Source organism: Mesoplodon mirus, assembly GCF_964341445.2.
Source record: "Mesoplodon mirus genome assembly, chromosome: 2".
NCBI classification, from domain to species: Eukaryota; Metazoa; Chordata; class Mammalia; order Artiodactyla; family Ziphiidae; genus Mesoplodon; species Mesoplodon mirus.
Genome location: NC_138977.1, coordinates 56,058,378 through 56,078,552, shown reverse-complemented (window position 1 = coordinate 56,078,552; position 20,175 = coordinate 56,058,378). Strand labels below are relative to the sequence as shown.

Genomic DNA, 20,175 nt, shown 5'->3' with positions numbered 1-20,175 from the left:
TCTGTGTTACTGGTTAGGAATTTGAGAAAAATATGCTGCTATCCTAATGGTTTACTTTTGTTTTCGATTTCAGTTTCAGAGGACATTTGAGTCTCTTAAAAATGTTTCCAACAAATCTGACCTCCAGAAAACTTACCAGAAGCTTGGGAAGGAGCTGGAAAATCTGGACTATTTAGCCTTCAAACGTCAGCAGGTAGGATTTAGAGCTCTCCTTGGTGGACAATACGAACAGTTTAGTCTTCTCGCCTTCCTGCCTGTCAGAGGCCCAGGTGGGTCTGGGGAGACTTATCTTCTAACGTTTAGGGCAGAAATAAGTTGTGCTGTGTGGTGCTGACTTGCCGTGTTCACACGGCTTCCTGCGGCATTCAACATTGTCCTTGCTTTTATATGTGCACTTTGGGGGTTTCCACGAGTGTCCTTATACCTCTTTTAAAGAAAACTCCTGCTGGTTTGTGAAGGTTCAACTACCCTTTGACTAAGGATGCCTTAGTGGCATAAAGGGAACCTCCATGTGGCTTGAACAGGTGGCTTTTATATTTGACAGGGGGATACGTGAGGAGAAAAACCACCTCAAGACCAAGAAAAGGATGTGGATGCACATACAAGCTTAACGAAAGGAGTCATAAATATGCCAAATAGTTTTTTTTTTTTTAGTTTAGCTTTAGTTTTCTTGTTTGATCTCTGAAGATTAGTAAAAATTTGCTAAATGTGTAAGGTTAAAGGGAAACATGCTTTCCAAGTGCACGTCTTTTAGCCTCTTTTTATAGACCACAAGATAAATCGAGAGCCTTTAAATAGACTTTTATAGGGTTACTTTTAGAGTTCATATTTTATAATATTAATAATCATTAAGTTCTGTGTGTTTGCAAGATACTGCCATAGTAGGTAGGTACTTTTCCCAAACTGGATCTTTTCCAGTTTCTTCACAGCCACTAGGTGTCAGGATCATCAAGCTTTTACTGGGGCTGAATGTTTATTCCGATCAGAACAACCAGTTAGATGTTTAAATTAGGTTGCATGAAATTCGGGAATGTGCTCAATGATGGATAGTATCTAGCAAAATGACTAAGTGGCTGACTCCCATGGCCAGGCACCGAGTCCATTACTTAAGACTGTTTTCTGTTAGTGTGGCAAAGGGTGTGACTCTCTTGACATTGCCTAATTTACAAATTTTGGATCTTTTGGAAGGGGGATTTCAAAGCACTACTTCCTTTATTTAGTTAAACCTCATGAAGTCAACATGGTGTGGTGTAGAAATAGTGACTTGAAAAGAGAATTGTGTTCTAGGCTCGGCTTTATAATAGACATTACGTGGGCATTTAACCTTCTCATGATCTTATTTTCCTAAGAGTTATATTTGTTTTGTAGAGTGTTCTGGGGCAGATGCCATACCTTTGCACATACCTTAATTTATATGAAAAAGGACACAATATCCATTTGTTTTATTTATTGATTTTATATTAGTGAAGGCCTAGGTATTAGCACATGTAACAGAAGCAATCACAGTTACTGAGAGCTACTACAGTAAGCTCCCAAATGATGCTGCTTAAAATTCACACTGTGAGTCACTGCTCTGGCCTATGTAGTTTTTAGTACAGTTTTGTTTCCAAGAGCCATATTTATACCACTGGGGGGTATTTGAGTTGGCAGACAGTAGTCAGTGTCCTCTTCTCTTATCCTTTCTCATTAGCACATTTTCAGTGATTAGATTCTTACATTAGCTAATTGGGAATTTGGAAAAATGTGAATGCTTCAAGGGCAAAAGGGCATAACTCTGGGAGAATGGCCTTGACGACAGACAGGTAAATTGTATGTGTATGTGAGAGAAAGATGGGCACGTCATTATTTATATATGTATATGTATGTTTATGCATATATAAATCTTATATTCTATTTATTAGATGACAACTGTCTGCCACATAGTGTGATTAGAACATTTATGGATTAGATCATTAAATAATTGTGACAATATAATAAGGTTGGTTTTATGAGCACCATTTTACAGATGAGGAAACTGTGAAGAGAGTTAAGTAACTTGCCTAAAGTCACTAGGCAAGTAAAGCTGAGCTTCAAATAGGTATCAGTCTGACTACAAACCTGGGCTTTCTCCCATATCCCTGCAGGGAGCCAGGCTGGTGGGATACTAAAGTGAGGAGTTCTAGACATGCAGTATGAAGACAGTTTTAGGATAGGACAGACATGGGGCTTAAAGAGACATTTGAAAATGGGCATCTGATGAGAGGCAGGGACAGGGGCAGCTCTCTCCTCCTCTCTTTCTCTCATGCAAATTGTTCAGTATAGACAAAAACACAAAAGAATTTTTGAAAGAATATCTTCAGACAGCTAAGAAAATGTATAAAACTTTATGTTTACAATCTTTGAGTGTTATATCTAGTAACCCTAGTTCTAGTGAAATTTATTCACACAAGGCACTTTTCTTTTTAAACTCAGAAGGACAAATTCTTGTGAAACAGACTTACCTGCATATGTAGAATACTGTCAACCCTTTGTTTTACTTGATTCTGCTTTTCCCTATATCTAGTGATCATTTTTTCTACCTGGAAAAGATGGAAGGGGAATTAGAGTGAAATGGTCAGAAAAAGGATGGTAGAGTAGAAAGAAAGTCAGGGACCAAAGAGCGGTAAAAAAGAGAGAAAGGGACTTATAGGGATAAGATAAGAGGGATAAAGTGAGGGAAATTAAACTATATTTGGTTTTATACTACATGCATTTAGTAAGTTAAAGCATTGATTTTTGAAGAATTAAAAAATCTCAAAATAGAGAAAGGGAAAAAAAGAGATGATTACAAGAAGACATAGTGAATGAGAGAGGTGGCAGAGAAGAGAAAGACAAACTTTGTTTCCCATTAGCTTCCAAATGTAGCAAAGCTTCCTAGAAATTTGTAATATTAACCAAGTTCTTCTGTACCAAAGCCACAGAGGAATTGTTGTGTTTCCTGGATGGGCAGGGTTTAAAGAGTCAGAATATTACATTTTCTCTGACTTGGTGGGATTTGTCTTTTATATCCTATCCTACCCTCTGTAAAGTCCCCCAAACCTATAAACACACATTAGTAAGTTTCTCCTACTGGAAAAGATTTAGGTCTCTGTAAAATTGCCATTCAGCAAGAAAGCTTCTGCCTTATAAGGCAGGATGCTTTGTACCAGAGAATTAGTCATGTTTTGTTCCCTGGTCCAACCATATTTATCATTTCTCTTTGTGACAGAATGTAAGCTCTGTAAGGACAGGGCCTTATCTGTCACCTTCAATGCTGTATGCTCTGCAGTGCTCACAGCAGCATCTGACCCATGGCTAATATTCAATAAATACTTGTTGGTGCTGTTATTGCTACGAACAAGAAAGCATGCCAAAAGTTTTAGCCCCAGATTATAGGCAATTAATTGATGTGTTTAACTGTACTTTTTTTATAATTAAAAAATATATTTTATTTATTGATTTTTGGCTGCGTTGGGTCTTTGTTGCTGTGCGTGGGCTTTCTCTAGTTGCGGCGAGCGGGGGCTACTCTTCATTGTGGTGCACGGGCTTCTCATTGTGGTGGCTTCTCTTGTTGCGGAGCACAGGCTGTAGGCACATGGGCTTCAGTGGTTGTGGCTCGTGGGCTCTAGAGCACAGGCTCAGTAGTTGTGGTGCAGGGGCTTAGTTGCTCCACAGCATGTGGGATCTCTCCGGCCCAGGGCTTGAACCTGTGTCTCCTGCATTGACAGGCGGATTCTTTTTTTTTTTTTTTTTTTGCCTTATAACAAATTTAATCAGTTATACATATACATATGTTTCCATATCCCCTCCCTTTTGCGTCTCCCTCCCACCCTCCCTATCCCACCCCTCCAGGCGGTCACAAAGCACCGAGCTGATCTCCCTGTGCTATGCGGCTGCTTCCCACTAGCTATCTACCTTACGTTTGGTAGTGTATATATGTCCATGCCGCTCTTTCACTTTGTCACAGCTTACCCTTCCCCCTCCCCATATCCTCAAGTCCATTCTCTAGTAGGTCTGTGTCTTTATTCCTGTCTTAACCCTATGTTCTTCATGACATTTTTTTTTCTTAAATTCCATATATATGTGTTAGCATACAGTATTTGTCTTTCTCTTTCTGACCTACTTCACTCTGTATGACAGACTCTAGGTCTATCCACCTCATTACAAATAGCTCAATTTCATTTCTTTTTATGGCTGAGTAATATTCCATTGTATATATGTGCCACATCTTCTTTATCCATTCATCCGATGATGGACACTTAGGTTGTTTCCAGCTCCGGGCTATTGTAAATAAGGCTGCTATGAACATTTTGGTACATGTCTCTTTTTGAATTATGGTTTTCTCAGGGTATATGCCCAGTAGTGGGGTTGCTGGGTCATATGGTAGTTGTATTTGTAGTTTTTTAAGGAACCTCCATACCGTTCTCCATAGTGGCTGTACCAATTCACATTCCCACCAGCAGTGCAAGAGTGTTCCCTTTTTTCCACACCCTCTCCAGCATTTATTGTTTCTAGATTTTTTGATGATGGCCATTCTGACTGGTGTGAGATGATATCTCATTGTAGTTTTGATTTGCATTTCTCTAATGAGTAAAGATGTTGAGCATCCTTTCATGTGTTTGTTGGCAGTCTGTATATCTTCTGTGGAGAAATGTCTGTTTAGGTCTTCTGCCCATTTTTGGATTGGGTTGTTTGTTTTTTTGTTATTGAGCTGCATAGGCTGCTTATAAATTTTGGAGATTAATCCTTTGTCAGTTGCTTCATTTGCAAATATTTTCTCCCATTCTGAGGGTTGTCTTTTGGTCTTGTTTATGGTTTCCTTTGCTGTGCAAAAGCTTTTAAGTTTCATTAGGTCCCATGTGTTTATTTTTGTCTTTATTTCCACTTCTCTAGGAGGTGGGTCCAAAAGGATCTTGCTGTAATTTATGTCATAGAGTGTTCTGCCTATGTTTTCCTCTAAGAGTTTGATAGTGTCTGGCCTTACATTTAGGTCTTTAATCCATTTTGAGCTTATTTTTGTGTATGGTGTTAGGGAGTGATCTAATCTCATAATTTTACATGTCCCTATCCAGTTTTCCCAGCACCACTTATTGAAGAGACTGTCCTTTCTCCACTGTACATTCCTGCCTCCTTTATCAAAGATAAGGTGACCATATGTCCGTGGGTTTAACTCTGGGCTTTCTATCCTGTTCCATTGATCTATCTTTCTGTTTTTGTGCCAGTACCATACTGTCTTGATTACTGTAGCTTTGTAGTATAGTCTGAAGTCAGGGAGCCTGATTCCTCCAGCTCCATTTTTCGTTCTCAAGATTGCTTTGGCTATTCGGGGTCTTTTGTGTTTCCATACAAATTGTGAAATTTTTTGTTCTACTTCTGTGAAAAATGCCAGTGGTAGTTTGATAGGGATTGCATTGAATCTGTAGATTGCTTTGGGTAGTAGAGTCATTTTCACAATGTTGATTCTTCCAATCCAAGAACATGGTACATCTCTCCATCTATTTGTATCATCTTTAATTTCTTTCATCAGTGTCTTATAATTTTCTGCATACAGGTCTTTTGTCTCCTTAGGTAGGTTTATTCCTAGATATTTTATTCTTTTTGTTGCAATGGTAAATGGGAGTGTTTCCTTGATTTCACTTTCAGATTTTTCATCATCAGTATATAGGAATGCCAGAGATTTCTGTGCATTAATTTTGTATCCTGCAACTTTACCAAATTCATTGATTAACTCTAGTTTTCTGGTAGCATCTTTAGGATTCTCTATGTATAGTATCATGTCATCTGCAAACAGTGACAGCTTTACTTCTTCTTTTCCAATTTGGATTCCTTTTATTTCCTTTTCTTCTCTGATTGCTGTGGCTAAAACTTCCAAAACTAGGTTGAATAAGAGTGGTGAGAGTGGGCAACCTTGTCTTGTTCCTGATCTTAGTGGAAATGGTTTCAGTTTTTCACCATTGAGGACGATGCTGGCTTTGGGTTTGTCATATATGGCCTTTATTATGTTGAGGAAAGTTCCCTCTATGCCTACTTTCTGCAGGGTTTTTATCATAAATGGGTGTTGAATTTTGTCGAAAGCTTTCTCTGCATCTATTGAGATGATCATATGGTTTTTCTCCTTCAATTTGTTAATATGGTGTATCACGTTGATTGATTTGCGTATATTGAAGAATCCTTGCATTCCTGGAATAAACCCCACTTGATCATGGTGTATGATCCTTTTAATGTGCTGTTGGATTCTGTTTGCTAGTATTTTGTTGAGGATTTTTGCATCTATGTTCATCAGTGATATTGGCCTGTAGTTTTCTTTCTTTGTGACATCCTTGTCTGGTTTTGGTATCAAGGTGATGGTGGCCTCGTAGAATGAGTTTGGGAGTGTTCCTCCCTCTGCTATATTTTGGAAGAGTTTCAGAAGGATAGGTGTTAGCTCTTCTCTAAATGCTTGATAGAATTCGCCTGTGAAGCCATCTGGTCCTGGGCTTTTGTTTGTTGGAAGATTTTTTATCACAGTTTCTATTTCAGTGCTTGTGATTGGTCTGTTCATATTTTCTATTTCTTCCTGATTCAGTCTTGGCAGGTTGTGCATTTCTAAGAATTTGTCCATTTCTTCCAGGTTGTCCATTTTATTGGCATAGAGTTGCTTATAGTAATCTCTCATGATCTTTTGTATTTCTGCAGTGTCAGTTGTTACTTCTCCTTTTTCATCTCTAATTCTATTGATTTGAGTCTTCTCCCTTTTTTTCTTGATGAGTCTGGCTAATGGTTTATCAATTTTGTTTATCTTCTCAAAGAACCAGCTTTTAGTTTTATTGATCTTTGCTATCGCTTCCTTCATTTCTTTTTCATTTATTTTTGATCTGATTTTTATGATTTCTTTCCTTCTGCTAACTTTGGGATGTTTTTGTTCTTCTTTCTCTAATTGCTTTAGGTGCAAGGTTAGGTTGTTTATTCGAGATGTTTCCTGTTTCTTAAGGTGGGATTGTATTGCTATAAACTTCCCTCTTAGAACTGCTTTTGCTGCATCCCATAGGTTTTGGGTCGTCGTGCCTCCATTGTCATTTGTTTCTAGGTATTTTTTAATTTCCTCTTTGATTTCTTCAGTGATCACTTCGTTATTAAGTAGTGTATTGTTTAGCCTCCATGTGTTTGTATTTTTTACAGATCTTTTCCTGTAATTGATATCTAGTCTCATAGCATTGTGGTCGGAAAAGATACTTGATAGAATTTCAATTTTCTTAAATTTACCAAGGCTTGATTTGTGACCCAAGATATGATCTATCCTGGAGAATGTTCCATGAGCACTTGAGAAAAATGTGTATTCTGTTGTTTTTGGATGGAATGTCCTATAAATATCAATTAAGTCCATCTTGTTTAATGTATCATTTAAAGCTTGTGTTTCCTTATTTATTTTCATTTTGGATGATCTGTCCATTGGTGAAAGTGGGGTGTTAAAGTCCCCTACTATGAGTGTGTTACTGTCAATTTCTCCTTTTATGGCTGTTAGTATTTGCCTTATGTATTGAGGTGCTCCTATGTTGGGTGCATAAATATTTACAATTGTTATATCTTCTTCTTGGATCAATCCCTTGATCATTATGTAGTGTCCTTCTTTGTCTCTTCTAGTAGTCTTTACTTTAAAGTCTATTTTGTCTGATATGAGAATTGCTACTCCAGCTTTCTTTTGGTTTCCATTTGCATGGAATATCTTTTTCCATCCCCTTACTTTCAGTCTGTATGTGTCTCTAGGTCTGAAGTGGGTCTCTTGTAGACAGCATATAGATGGGTCTTGTTTTTGTATCCATTCAGCCAATCTGTGTATTTTGGTGGGAGCATTTAGTCCATTTACATTTAAGGTAATTATTGATATGTATGTTCCTGTTCCCATTTTCTTAATTGTTTTGGGTTCGTTATTGTAGGTCTTTTACTTCTGTTGTGTTTCTTGCCTAGAGAAGTTCCTTTAGCATTTGTTGTAAAGCTGGTTTGGTGGTGCTGAACTCTCTCAGCTTTTGCTTGTCTGTAAACGTTTTAATTTCTCCATCAAATCTGAATGAGATCCTTGCTGGGTAGAGTAATCTTGGTTGCAGGTTTCTCTCCTTCATCACTTTAATTATGTCCTGCCACTCCCTTCTGGCTTGTAGAGTTTCTGCTGAGAGATCAGCTGTTATCCTGATGGGGATTCCCTTGTGTGTTATTTGTTGTTTTTGCCTTGCTGCTTTTAATATGATTTCTTTGTGTTTAATTTTTGACAGTTTGATTAATATGTGTCTTGGCGTATTTCTCCTTGGATTTATTCTGTATGGGACTCTCTGTGCCTCCTGGACTTGATTAACTATTTCCTTTCCCATATTAGGGAAGTTTTCAACTATAATCTCTTCAAATATTTTCTCAGTCCCTTTCTTTTTCTCTTCTTCTTCTGGAACCCCTATAATTCGAATGTTGGTGCGTTTAATGTTGTCCCAGAGGTCTCTGAGACTGTCCTCTGTTCTTTTCATTCTTTTTTCTTTATTTTGCTCTGCAGCAGTTATTTCCACTATTTTATCTTCCACCTCACTTATCCGTTCTTCTGCCTCAGTTATTCTGCTATTGATCCCATCTAGAGTATTTTTTATTTCATGTATTGTGTTTTTAATCAATGCTTGATTCATCTTTAGTTCTTCTAGGTCCTTGTTAACTGTTTCTTGCATTTTGTCTATTCTATTTCCAAGATTTTGGATCTTGGAAATAGAATCCTGGATCATCTTTACCATCATTATTCTGAATTCTTTTTCAGGTAGAGTGCCTATTACCTCTTCATTTGTTAGATGTGGTGGGTTTTTATCTTGCTCCTTCTCCTGCTGTGTGTTTTTCTGTCTTCTCATTTTGCTTATGTTACTGTGTTTGGGGTCTCCTTTTTGCAGGCTACAGGTTCGTAGTTCCCGTTGTTTTTGGTGTCTGTCCCCAGTGGCTAAGGTTGGTTTAGTGGGTTGTGTAGGCTTCCTGGTGGAGGGGACTAGTGCCTGTGTTCTGGTGGATGAGGCTGGATCTTGTCTTTCTGGTGGGCAGGTCCACGTCTGGTGGTGTGTTTTGGGGTGTCTGCAGACTTTTTATGAGTTTAGGCCACCTCTCTGCTAATGGGTGGCGTTGTGTTCCTGTCTTGCTAGTTGTTTGGCTTAGGGTGTCCAGCACTGTAGCTTGCTGGTCGTTGAGTGAAGCTGGGTGCTGGTGTTGAGATGGAGATCTCTGGAAGATTTTTGCCGTTTGATATTATGTGGAGCTGGGAGGTCTCTTGTGGACCAGTGTCCTGAAGTTGGCTCTCCCACCGCAGAGGCACAGCACTGGCTCCGGGCTCCTCAATTTGGGATGATGTGTTGTCTATTCATGTATTCCACAGATGCAGGGTACATCAAGTTGATTGTGGAGCTTTAATCCGCTGCTTCTGAGGCTGCTGGGAGAGGTTTCCCTTTTTCTTCTTTGTTCTCACAGCTCCTGGGTCTCAGCTTTGGATTTGGCCCCGCCTCTGCGTGTAGGTCGCCGGAGGGTGTCTGTTCTTCGCTCAGGCAGGACAGGGTTAAAGGAGCAGCCTCTTCGGGGACTCTGGCTCACTCAGGCCGGGCGGGAGGGAGGGGCACGGAGTGCGGGGCGAGCCTGCAGCGGCAGAGGTCGGCGTGACGTTGCACCAGCCCGAGGCGCGCCGTGCGTTCTCCCAGGGAAGCCGCCCCTGGATCCCGGGACCCCGGCAGTGGCGGGCTGCACAGGCTCCCGGAAGGGCGGTGTGGGCAGTGACCTGCGCTCGCACACAGGCTTCTTGGCGGCGGCAGCAGCAGCCCCAGTGTCCCACGCCCGTCTCTGGGCTCCGCGCTTTCAGTCGCGACTCGCGCCCGTCTGTGGAGCCCCTTTAAGCAGCGCTCTTAATCCCCTCTCCTCGCGCACCAGGAAACCAAGAGGGAAGAAAAAGTCTCTTGCCTCTTCGGCAGCTCCAGAGTTTTCCCGGACTCCCTGCCGGCTAGCTGTGGCACATTAGCCCCCTTCAGGCTGAGTTCTCGCCGCCAGCCCCAGTCCTCTCCCTGCGCTCTGACCGAAGCCCGAGCCTCAGCTTCCAGCGCTGCGCGCCCCGGCGGGCGAGCAGACAAGCCTCTCGGGCTGGTGAGTGCCGCTCGGCACCGATCCTCTGTGTGGGGATCTCTCCGCTTTGCCCTACCCAGGTATGTGGGGAGTTTCTTGCCTTTTGGGAGGTCTGGGGTCTTCTGCCAGCGTTCAGTAGGTGTTCTGTAGGAGTTGTTCCACGTGTAGCTGTATTTCTGGTGTATCCGAAAGGCGGATTCTTAACCACTGTGCCACTAAGGAAACCCTACTGCACCTTTAAAATTCAGAAGGGTATTAACCCTGAGGCTTCCTGGATGCCAAACATTGACAGATTGCTCCTTGCCTTATGTATTATTTAGGTTTTCTCCTAACATATTTCATTTTACATCTATTTCTTTAAACAAACACAAAACATCAATATTACCTTAGCTATGAATTAGGGATGCTCAGTAAACTGACTATAATTATTTTCTTGGACTCTTTCATTAGATTTTATTTTCTTTCCCTTTCTATGACATTTTAAACATCATTTTGAGAGATTTCTTTCCCTAGGCCACATATATCCCTGGAATACTTTGCTCTATTCTTTTACTTTTTTTGAGGGTTGGTGGGGGTGGATTATTGTGCTTTCTCTCCTAGGTGTAAGCTTAGCCTTGCCTTTCCTCTCCTCCCCTCCCCTCCCCTCCCTCCCCTCCCCTCCCCTCCCATCCCCTCCTCTCCCTTCCCTCCCCTCCCTTCCCTCCCCTCCCCTCCCTTCCCCTCCCCTTCCTTCCCCTCCCCCCTTCCCTTCCCTCCCTTCCCCTCCCCTCCCCTCCCTTCCCCTCCCCTCCCCTCCCCTCCCCTTCCTTCCCCTCCCCTCCCTTCCCCTCCCTTCCCTTCCCTCCCTTCCCTTCCCTTTCCTTTTTTTTTCTGCTCCTGCTTCTTTCCTGTTTGTTTGTCTTTTAAAGAGTGAGTGCTTACACTTCAACTATTCCTTGGGCTATATTTTAGGTTGGGGTACAAGCATTTCTCCATTTTCCTAATGTCAAAAAGACTAATGTTAAAAATAGCTTTGGTTGGAAAAGGTGAGAGAAGGCTGTGCTAGATGAGGTGGTGGGATTCTCAGAATGAAGCCATCTGAAGCAAATGGATGACAAAGCCATATTACCAAGAATCTGGAGACTTTTTCAGTTTTTACTACATCTGAAAATACAGTCTTAGAGTTTATTTGCTTAGACTGTTTTGACGATACATAAGAATGGTAATAGCAAGCTGCAGCTATTATATAGAGCCCAGGTTTATGTATTAATTTGAGAGTTTATAAATCAAGAGATTTCCTTGGAGCTTTGTTTTTCTGGAATAAAATAAAATTAAGTTTGATATTCTAGACTCTAATTTTATTCCTTTCTTCTATTCTTATAATGCTATTATAAGTATTAAGAAGTGTATAAAGTAATAGCATTATAAGACACAGCCTATTTTCAGAAACTTCTAAAGTCCTTTGGTATGAATTAAATTTGACATTATTGAGTTGAACATTATGTAGACTGAAGCACACTTACACACTGATGTGAAAATATGTAAAATTAAAATATCATACCTCAGATATACATCCATGTTTCAACGTATCACAATCCCTGATCTCCCTCTTGTCTCCCTGATCATGGCATGCTATTCTTGCCTTCTGAACTTTTCACAAGGTTCATAAACTTGATATTTAGGATATATAGCCCTTTTCTATTTACCTATTTAACTACTAATCTTTCTTTAAAGCTAAACTGAAGTCTAGCCTCCCTCATGATACTTTATCCTATGGCTTCCAATCAGTATGTAAACTCTTCCTTCTTTGCCATTCTTAGCTTTTATCCATGTCATACAATTTAGAATCTGACTGATTACACACTTATTGAAGATCCATGTAGTGCAGGTTAGAGTGTGGGCTTTGCAGTCAATCAAATATTGTTAGATTATTTGTACTGCTTTAGGCACTGCAGCTTTTTGTTTTAAAATGTTAGGAAAATAATACCTAACTTATAACCTCTTTTGAGAAAACAATATATAAAGTGTAAAGTACATATATGCTTTAAATCCTTTAAAATACATAAAGGAATCAGTATATAAAGGACTTACCATAGTGCCTGGCATGTGGTTAGTATAAGCTGTAGTTATTATAATGTTGTTTTTGTATTATTCTTATCTGTCTTCATCCTAGATGGTTGGTAAGTTCCATAAGAATACGCTGTCTGTTTTGTATACTTTTGTACTTCAGGTAGGGTCCAGCACTGTTATGAACATAAAGGGTAGGATTATTTTGGACATTTGTAACATAGTGGTTAGTGGGCTCTGTCACAAAAAATGTTGGTACCCTTTGAGAAGGGAGTTGCAGTATTTGGTTCTAATGTGTTTTTGAGGTAGTGTCTCTTGATGGGCAGTGAAATTAAGGTCCTGAGTACTTTGCTGTGGCAATCTATAACATAAGGTAGGGTGTTAGACCCAGTGTTCTGGCTAAACCCCAACTCATGTAATAATTACATCATATGTGCCTAAACTTCCTTTGTGGTTCCAGGTGATATCATTCAGCATAATATTGTTCTCTCTTTAGTGATGATGTCCAGGAGTGAACACTGCCTTTTCTTTTTCTGAGCTGAGTGAGTTAACCCTTTTAGATAGCTCCAGAACCTGAAGGGTATACAATACCTCACAGAATAGGAATTGAATTTAAAATGACCCCTTATCAATGAAGAAAAATAGAAATAAATCAGATGAATTTTATTTAGTAAGAATGACTGCAGGTTAACACCTTGCATTGAGAAATAAAATTCTAGGTGGATAATGACTGACCACATGGAAAATAATCCTAAGCTTACTCTGGAACTCAAGAACTCTGAGGGACATAATACAGCAATGTAGGACTCCTGTGAAATCAACGCTTAGCAAAACAAAATGGATGGTTGTTAGGCTTGATGTTTTTGTGCTATAGAACATAGAGTAGAGAAGTTGATGATTTCAAGTAATAGTCTTTAACCATGCAAAGACTTATAGCAAGACTTTATAACTTTTTTTGTAAAAAATGTTATGGATCTTCTAGGATAAAGGGATATACAGTGATATTGCACTGGGAGTTGTTACCTGTAAGGACAGTGTAAGGGAGAACTAACTTCCCATTTATGTTAACAATAAAGTAGAAGTTGTAAGTATATTTTACTTAAGACCTTTAAAAATAAAGTACATATGCATCTGGGATTATTTAGCTGCAGTCTAAAGAAGAGTATAATGGGGGGCTGAATGAGTGTTATGGTAAGGTGCTAAACTTCTAGAATGATAATTCTATAAGAATAGATTTAATTCAGTGGCCTTTGTTAGATGAAATATGTCAATAGCTCAGTTGGGAGAAGAGCCTTCCCTTCCTTATTCTGTAATTAATCCAACTCTCTTGAAAGAGTTCTGATTGAATTATTCCTTTTAAGAGTAAGTGAACCAAAGACTGCTGCATTAAAATATTCATGTCTGTCTTAGATGGTATTCTGTTTCTTATTTGCCCAGTCAAGTAAAATGATTATTTCTGCCATTTATAAAACTGTTTCTGAAGATCCGAAAGCATTTCAGACATTGTTTAAAAATTACACAGATTTAAAAAATGCTGGATTATAATACAGTGTGCTACAATAAACTTCAAGCCAACCCAATGTGCTTTATTCTGTCCACTGCATGTGCAATTCCATTTTTATTCAATTACATACAATTGTTTGTCTCGCAGGAAAAAGAAAGAGATGGCATTACATTTATTCTTCAGTTTTCTGATACAGACAGAGAGAAGAAGTTTGGATACATCATTCAAGGTCATTCCGAGTCAGTAGCAGATTCAGAATTAATATTCACATTTCCTAATTTCTAGCTTATTGCAATAGCCATTCAACCATTTTTACTCCTTCATAAACTACAGATATTTATAGGGTGATTTCTTTTTCTATAGTTATAGTCCGAAGTTAAAAAACCTTATGGATTTTTAGATAAGAACCTCACCCTTTTTTTAAAAACAAATAATCAAAATGATGCATATTATATATTTGTTCTCTTTCTAAAGTTTGATTTCCACATTGGATATAGTTAATAGTCATGACAAGTAAGTGTATTCTATTAAATTAGTAAAGTAAAAACATTACACGGAAATCTTTTACGTTCTAAGGTTTGTTATTTTATTTCCATCTGTTGTCTCAAGGGTTTCATTTATTGGTGGCAATTAGGTAGAAAGCTGTTGAATCAAGCACATACTAGCTGATTTTCATGCACCAGAAAAGATTTATTAATTTTTTTTACAAGGTTGTTTGCTATATGATAGTTTTTCTTATGGGGAGCTTATAGCTACTTTGTAGTGGGGTATGCTCATTGAAATAGTTAATTCTTTGTCATGGCTTGTTTTCAAAGCTTACAATGCTGATAGGACTTTTAGAAGTGGTAAAAAACTTTAGTGTTTCATTCAATGTGGCAGTTATTTGTGCATGTCTTATATTGACATGTGAGTTCATAAGATTGTCAATAAAAGTTGGTATTGATGAGAAATTAAAGTTCTAAAAGAGTTAATTCTGAAAATGATATCTTTGCTAGTCTGTTTTATAGCTTGAAAATGACCTTTGTGTACAAATCAGATAACTTTTTACCACCAAGATTATGACCTCTGGTGGTTTAAGATGAAAACCAAAGAAGATAGAGAAGAATCAGTGAACCTTAAACTAAGGAGCCTTTAGAATTCATCTAACTCAACTGTTGATTTTAGATGTGAAGAAAAATGAGACCCAAGGAGATTAGCTGTCTTCTATGAGGCTATACACTTTGCTAGTGGTAGAGCTGGGATGATAACAGGAGGTGATATTTTCTTTGGTTCTTTTCTGATTTGTTTAGCATAAGTCAGCCAGTTGTATACTAATTCTTTGGTATCTCTGGTTTGTATTCTGAATGTAACTATAGATGCTTATAACATCCATATATATGTATAAGCTGTATTAGACACTGAGATGACTATAAATGGAGATCATTCAGTAGTGCCATTTTTTAAAATGAAAAGACAATGCAATAATATTACAACATTTTAGAAGAGGTAGAAATTATATGCATCACCTGGTTCAACCACTTCAATACATGGATACACAAATAATACAGAAAACATCATTTTGTTCTTTTCTATTTTACAGGAATTTTCATTTCTTCAGCAATTTCTAGATCCTGTACCCTCTAAACCAGTGCTTCCTAAACTTTAATATGCATACAAATAACAAGGGGAATTTTGTTAAAATACAAATTTTGATTCAATAGATTTGAATTGAGACTGGAGAGTCAAACAAGTTCCTCAGTGATGCTGATGTTGATGGTCCATGGATAATACTTCAAGTATCAAAGGTGTTTTAATAATAAATTGCAAGAGAGCATTGTTTCTAGTTGTGTCTCAAGAGCCTAATATAGTCCCTGGAACACAGTAAGTACTTAATAAATATTTTGGATTTGAATTATGATCCAGTAGTAAGATTTGTGTCTATGTTTGGACATAGAAGATATTGCTAGCCTACAATAATATCCTTTATCACAAATTTTATATAGTTTATTTTGATGTTTCACTGTCATGTGAAAAGACATGTTATGCACGTACGTATTGTGTTTTTATAGATTACATATTTCAGTAGTTGTAGAAGTTGTCCTTTGTATATTTTTGCTACAAGTGAAAGACTGAATATGAGAGCAACTGAGTCTAAGGCACAGGAAGCTGAAGAAGAGTGAGAATGTATCAATAGTATTTTAAAACTGCAGTGTTCATTGTGAATTGGCCAAACTGACCATGGGACCAGCTGGTATTGACTCAGCAGCCTTTGTTCCAGAAAAGCAAGCTTGGTCACATACTTACTATACAACTGATGAAAATTAAAGTCTCAAACACATTCTCATTAAATTTGTGTATCCAAGTTGTGTGTGTCTACCTGAGTGTACAATCAGAAAGCATCACAACGATTGTTACTGTGTCCTTGTCAGGCGAAAAGATTACTGCTACAGCTACAGCTCTCCATGTTAATAGTGCTGGGAACATGCCTAGAGTGCTACTGGCTAAAATTCAAAGGAAGTGTTGATGCTGCTTAGATGAGGCCAACAGTTCTGCTGACAGCAGAGATTTAAACATGAACCCACCAATCATGTAGCCTTTTGTAGATGTTAAGCTGCTTGTTTGTAAGGGGTTGATTGCCTGCGGCTAGTTTAATATGTAATGAGAAATTCAGTTTTTCTTTATTTTTTAAAAGCGTACTCAATTTTTGCTCTCTAAAATACCATATTTGGATAGTTTCAAGTTGCTATTTAGGAGGAAGCTAGTCAGCTTTTATACTATTTCTCATGCTCCAAATGTGACAGCAGTAGAAGCACATGCTGAAATACATCTAGGTGAGGGGAAGTATCACCAGAAGATGGGGCAGCATTGCTGGCTTGCTCCACATTTTGCTCAGTGATTTAAAAGGCTATGTACCTATATAGGTTTTCTTCCATGCACTCTGGTTTCAAATGCCAAAAAAAAAAATTAACCTAGTTAATATTCTTCAAAGTCATACTACATTTTAGATGGGATATCTTTGAATTTTTGCAATGTAAATAGCTTTTCTTCTATGGGCAGCTGACACATATTCATTGATCAAGTTAACCATATTTTGCTTATTAATATTTTTAGTATCACCTAGGGGATTTTAGCAAGATGCCACAATCAACCTATAATTTACATTGTATTCTTCCCTTAACTGTATTATTATGAATCTAATTTTTTCTCTATTGTAGCATACAGCATTAATGCATGCTAATATTCTCTATATAAATGCTGCTTTTATTATTATAGCATTTGGTTGTGCCATAGCTAAGTATTTATCATCTACTCCATTATAAAATCTTTGTTCCAAAGGAGCTGTTTGAGCCTATTAGGTATATACACAATTAAGTAGGTAATGATCTGTGTCTGCAACCATACAGCATCAACAGCTGACCTGGGTTGGTTTTCCAAGTATGATGCTGGTTGATAGATTAGGGGATTAAACTGTTTTCATTATTTTGAGGACCTTTTTTGTGCTCTGAATTTAACTTACATATTTTGTTGTAAACTTACTTTTTGCTTAGTGAAGAAGTTATAGTATTTCCTCATTATGATTTAGATATTGGTGTTTATCTCTATTGTGCTAAGCTCTCCACCCAAACATTGGGAGTTACTGAAGCCTCTTGGTACTTTCATTGGTGCAGAATGAATGGTCCACCAAATGTTTCATTGCAGATAGTTATACATTTATGTCTTCATCTTAAATTTATATTTGTAAAACTAAAGTTAATTGAGTTTAGGTCATTTCCCCGGCTTCAATGTTAGAGTCATTAAGAATAGTTAGGATACTTTTGACAATTTTGATAATCATCATCTGTGAATTTAGAGAAATGAAATGTGGTAAATTACTTTGGAAAATCTCCAAGCTTTGGGGCTTTTTTGTCAGTTTTTGAGTCTAAGTTCAAAGCTCATATTTTCAGGATTAAGGCACCACTTCTCATTTTGGATCAGAGCAGCAAGTCCTGGGGGTGTGATACTGTATCATGTGAATAAAGAAAATTTTTGGCAAGCAGCGTGTGCATTTATTGAGAAAAAGTGGATAGAAACTTTTAGCTTGCCTCTTGCTCACTCTAACAAAAACATGTCTATATTATATAGTAAGAGTAGACACACTTAAGTTCAAAATGACAACTGGGGAATGATGTTTACTTTACTTTAGGACATGGGAAACATTAAATCTAAAGACCAAGCTGAAGTAAATGAACTAAGTGTACCTGCACTTTGTTTTGAACTTAGAAGAAATTATCTTTTGGAATATCTTTGAAATCTTTCAGGAAACTTTTTTTCTTGAAAACAGGAAGTACATGATTCCTGGCTTAAGATACTTAAGGTATTTGACCTTTTTTTAATGCTAAAATAATGGGCTAGAATTGGATCCCTGAAAGAGAAAATAAAAGTATACCAGCAGTAGGGTGTTTATGAAGGGAAGGAAGCAAATTAGATTCTGTATTAAGTAATGTATGATAAGTTAGCACTTGTGAACATGTGGTGCTCATGAGAGACTTGTATCCAAGGCTGTACATTTTCTTGTGCTCCAAACATCTGGTTCTGCAGATATAGAGAATATCTTGATACATTTGTTACTCTGTAGTTTCAACAGGGTTTGGAATGGTTTATTTCTTACCCTTGATGTAAGAACCATTTGTGCACATTGCTGCTATAGAAAATTAGTAAGTTCTTAATGTCACTAGGATATAAATATGAAAAAAATTGAAGATGAGAATTTTCCAGAATGTTTGTATAAGTGGAATAGATGTTATCATTCTACATTTTTAAGGTATTTCTGCATCTGGTTCTGTATGAGACCTGAGGTCAATGAACACAATCTAAGATCTTGGAGTAGACTAAAAAAACTTTTGGTGATACTGAAGAGCATGGATAATTATGAATATTTTTAGGATAGGTAGATGAGAGTGATAACATTATTTTTGTGAAATTTGGGATTAAAACATTTATTTTGAAGACTAATAAATTGAAAAGAACATTAACACTCTAGAATAATAAAAAATAGTTAAGATTGACATATTGCATGTTGAAGGTGAAATGATTAGTCTCTATGAGTCCTCTGAAAATAATGTGTGTATCAGAGGAATTATAGACACTGGGAATAATATATAGCTTATTATTAATAATGAAAATTATCATCCACATTTCTTATTTGCTACATCTGATTGTGAACTGTATTCCAAAATTGATGGAATTAGGACGGTGCTAAGAATTCATTTCATTGCATCATGTATAAGCAATTAAAATTTTTTTCATAACAGATAACCATGTTCTCAAAACAATAACTCATTTCATACCTAGCCACTTAAATAAATATTCTCCTTAACTCAACCATACTCTAAAAATTGGCTTTACAAAAGGTTCTTTTAGGCCAGGGCTGGAATAAACAACAGGGGGTAAGAACTTCCTGCTGAAAAGGAAACTCAAAATTATTATGCAGTGATTTGGGAAGCTTGGATTTTTTTTTAAAACAAATGCATTAAATAATGAGATAATATATTAAATCATATAAAAACCTGGAACTTGGCTTCAATTAAGGCAGAAAGTACTTTACTATTTTTTTAAATTTATCTTCCTCCTAAGCACTAACACAAGCCATATATTCATGAATAAAAGCCCCACCAGTGTGTGAGGCTAGTCTGTTGAAAATAAAAAGGCATATATGAGTCTGTCACCTAGCAAGATAAAAACTGTGTTCTTTATGCATGGAAACCATTTTCTACTAGAAAGAGTTGTAAAGAAATAATAGAATTATAAAGAAAGTGAGTTTATGGAAAGAGGATAGACTCTTCCAAGCCTTATGTAAACATTTTCTACTAGGGTGCTGTGATGTAAGAAACATACTATGCAACATTTTACTTTAATAAAAAAAATAGGTGATAATTATTCACAAAATAACAGGGGACTTCTAGTGCACATAACTGTTCATTTATAGATTATTGACAGAAAGGTTGGAATGTTAGGAGAAACTGCCTATTTGACACTCTATAGGAATAAAGATTTCCCATCTCTGAAGCTGTGGGAATGTCTACTACACAGGTTAGTTTTTTAGCTTACCTAATCTTACAATTACCATGTGATGGGAATGTTATTATAAGGTTATGACCTGTGCCTTGTAATGATGGTTGAAAACAGGTTATATTTTGCTAATGTCCCAGGCCTGTTGGTCCTAGTCCCTACTCCCTCCATCCTTTCCCAATTCCTTCTGAAAAAGACTAAAATGGAACTTCTAATGCTTAATATGCAGGCAGTGGGATTGTCTGGAGGGAGTTCAAAAGGCACACTGTTTAACAAGGAGAGGTGTGGATGAGCACATTGTAGCCATAAGGGGAACCAGTGGTCTAGAGGGCACATGGTAACTGATAAAGGAATATTAAGAAGGGAGATTGATATGGAAATGTTAGAGTTCAAGGTAATATGGAATTGGGGGCACTTTCTTGGAAGCAAAATGCAAGATTGTGGGCATAATTTTACTTTGAGAAATTAATTATATACTTTTTTCTATTTTCACTCCTGGACTA

The 20,175-nt window shown here is 37.6% G+C and overlaps 1 protein-coding gene across 1 annotated transcript in view; it reads left to right on the top strand.

The window, feature by feature from the left end:
* The window catches only part of CTNNA3 (catenin alpha 3), a 1,654,963-nt gene that overhangs the window by 156,893 nt on the left and 1,477,895 nt on the right, over positions 1 to 20,175 (top strand). The window contains exon 5 of the mRNA XM_082639545.1: positions 74 to 193. Coding sequence (XP_082495671.1) covers positions 74 to 193 — 120 coding nt within the window. The remainder of the gene's footprint in view (positions 1 to 73; positions 194 to 20,175) is intronic.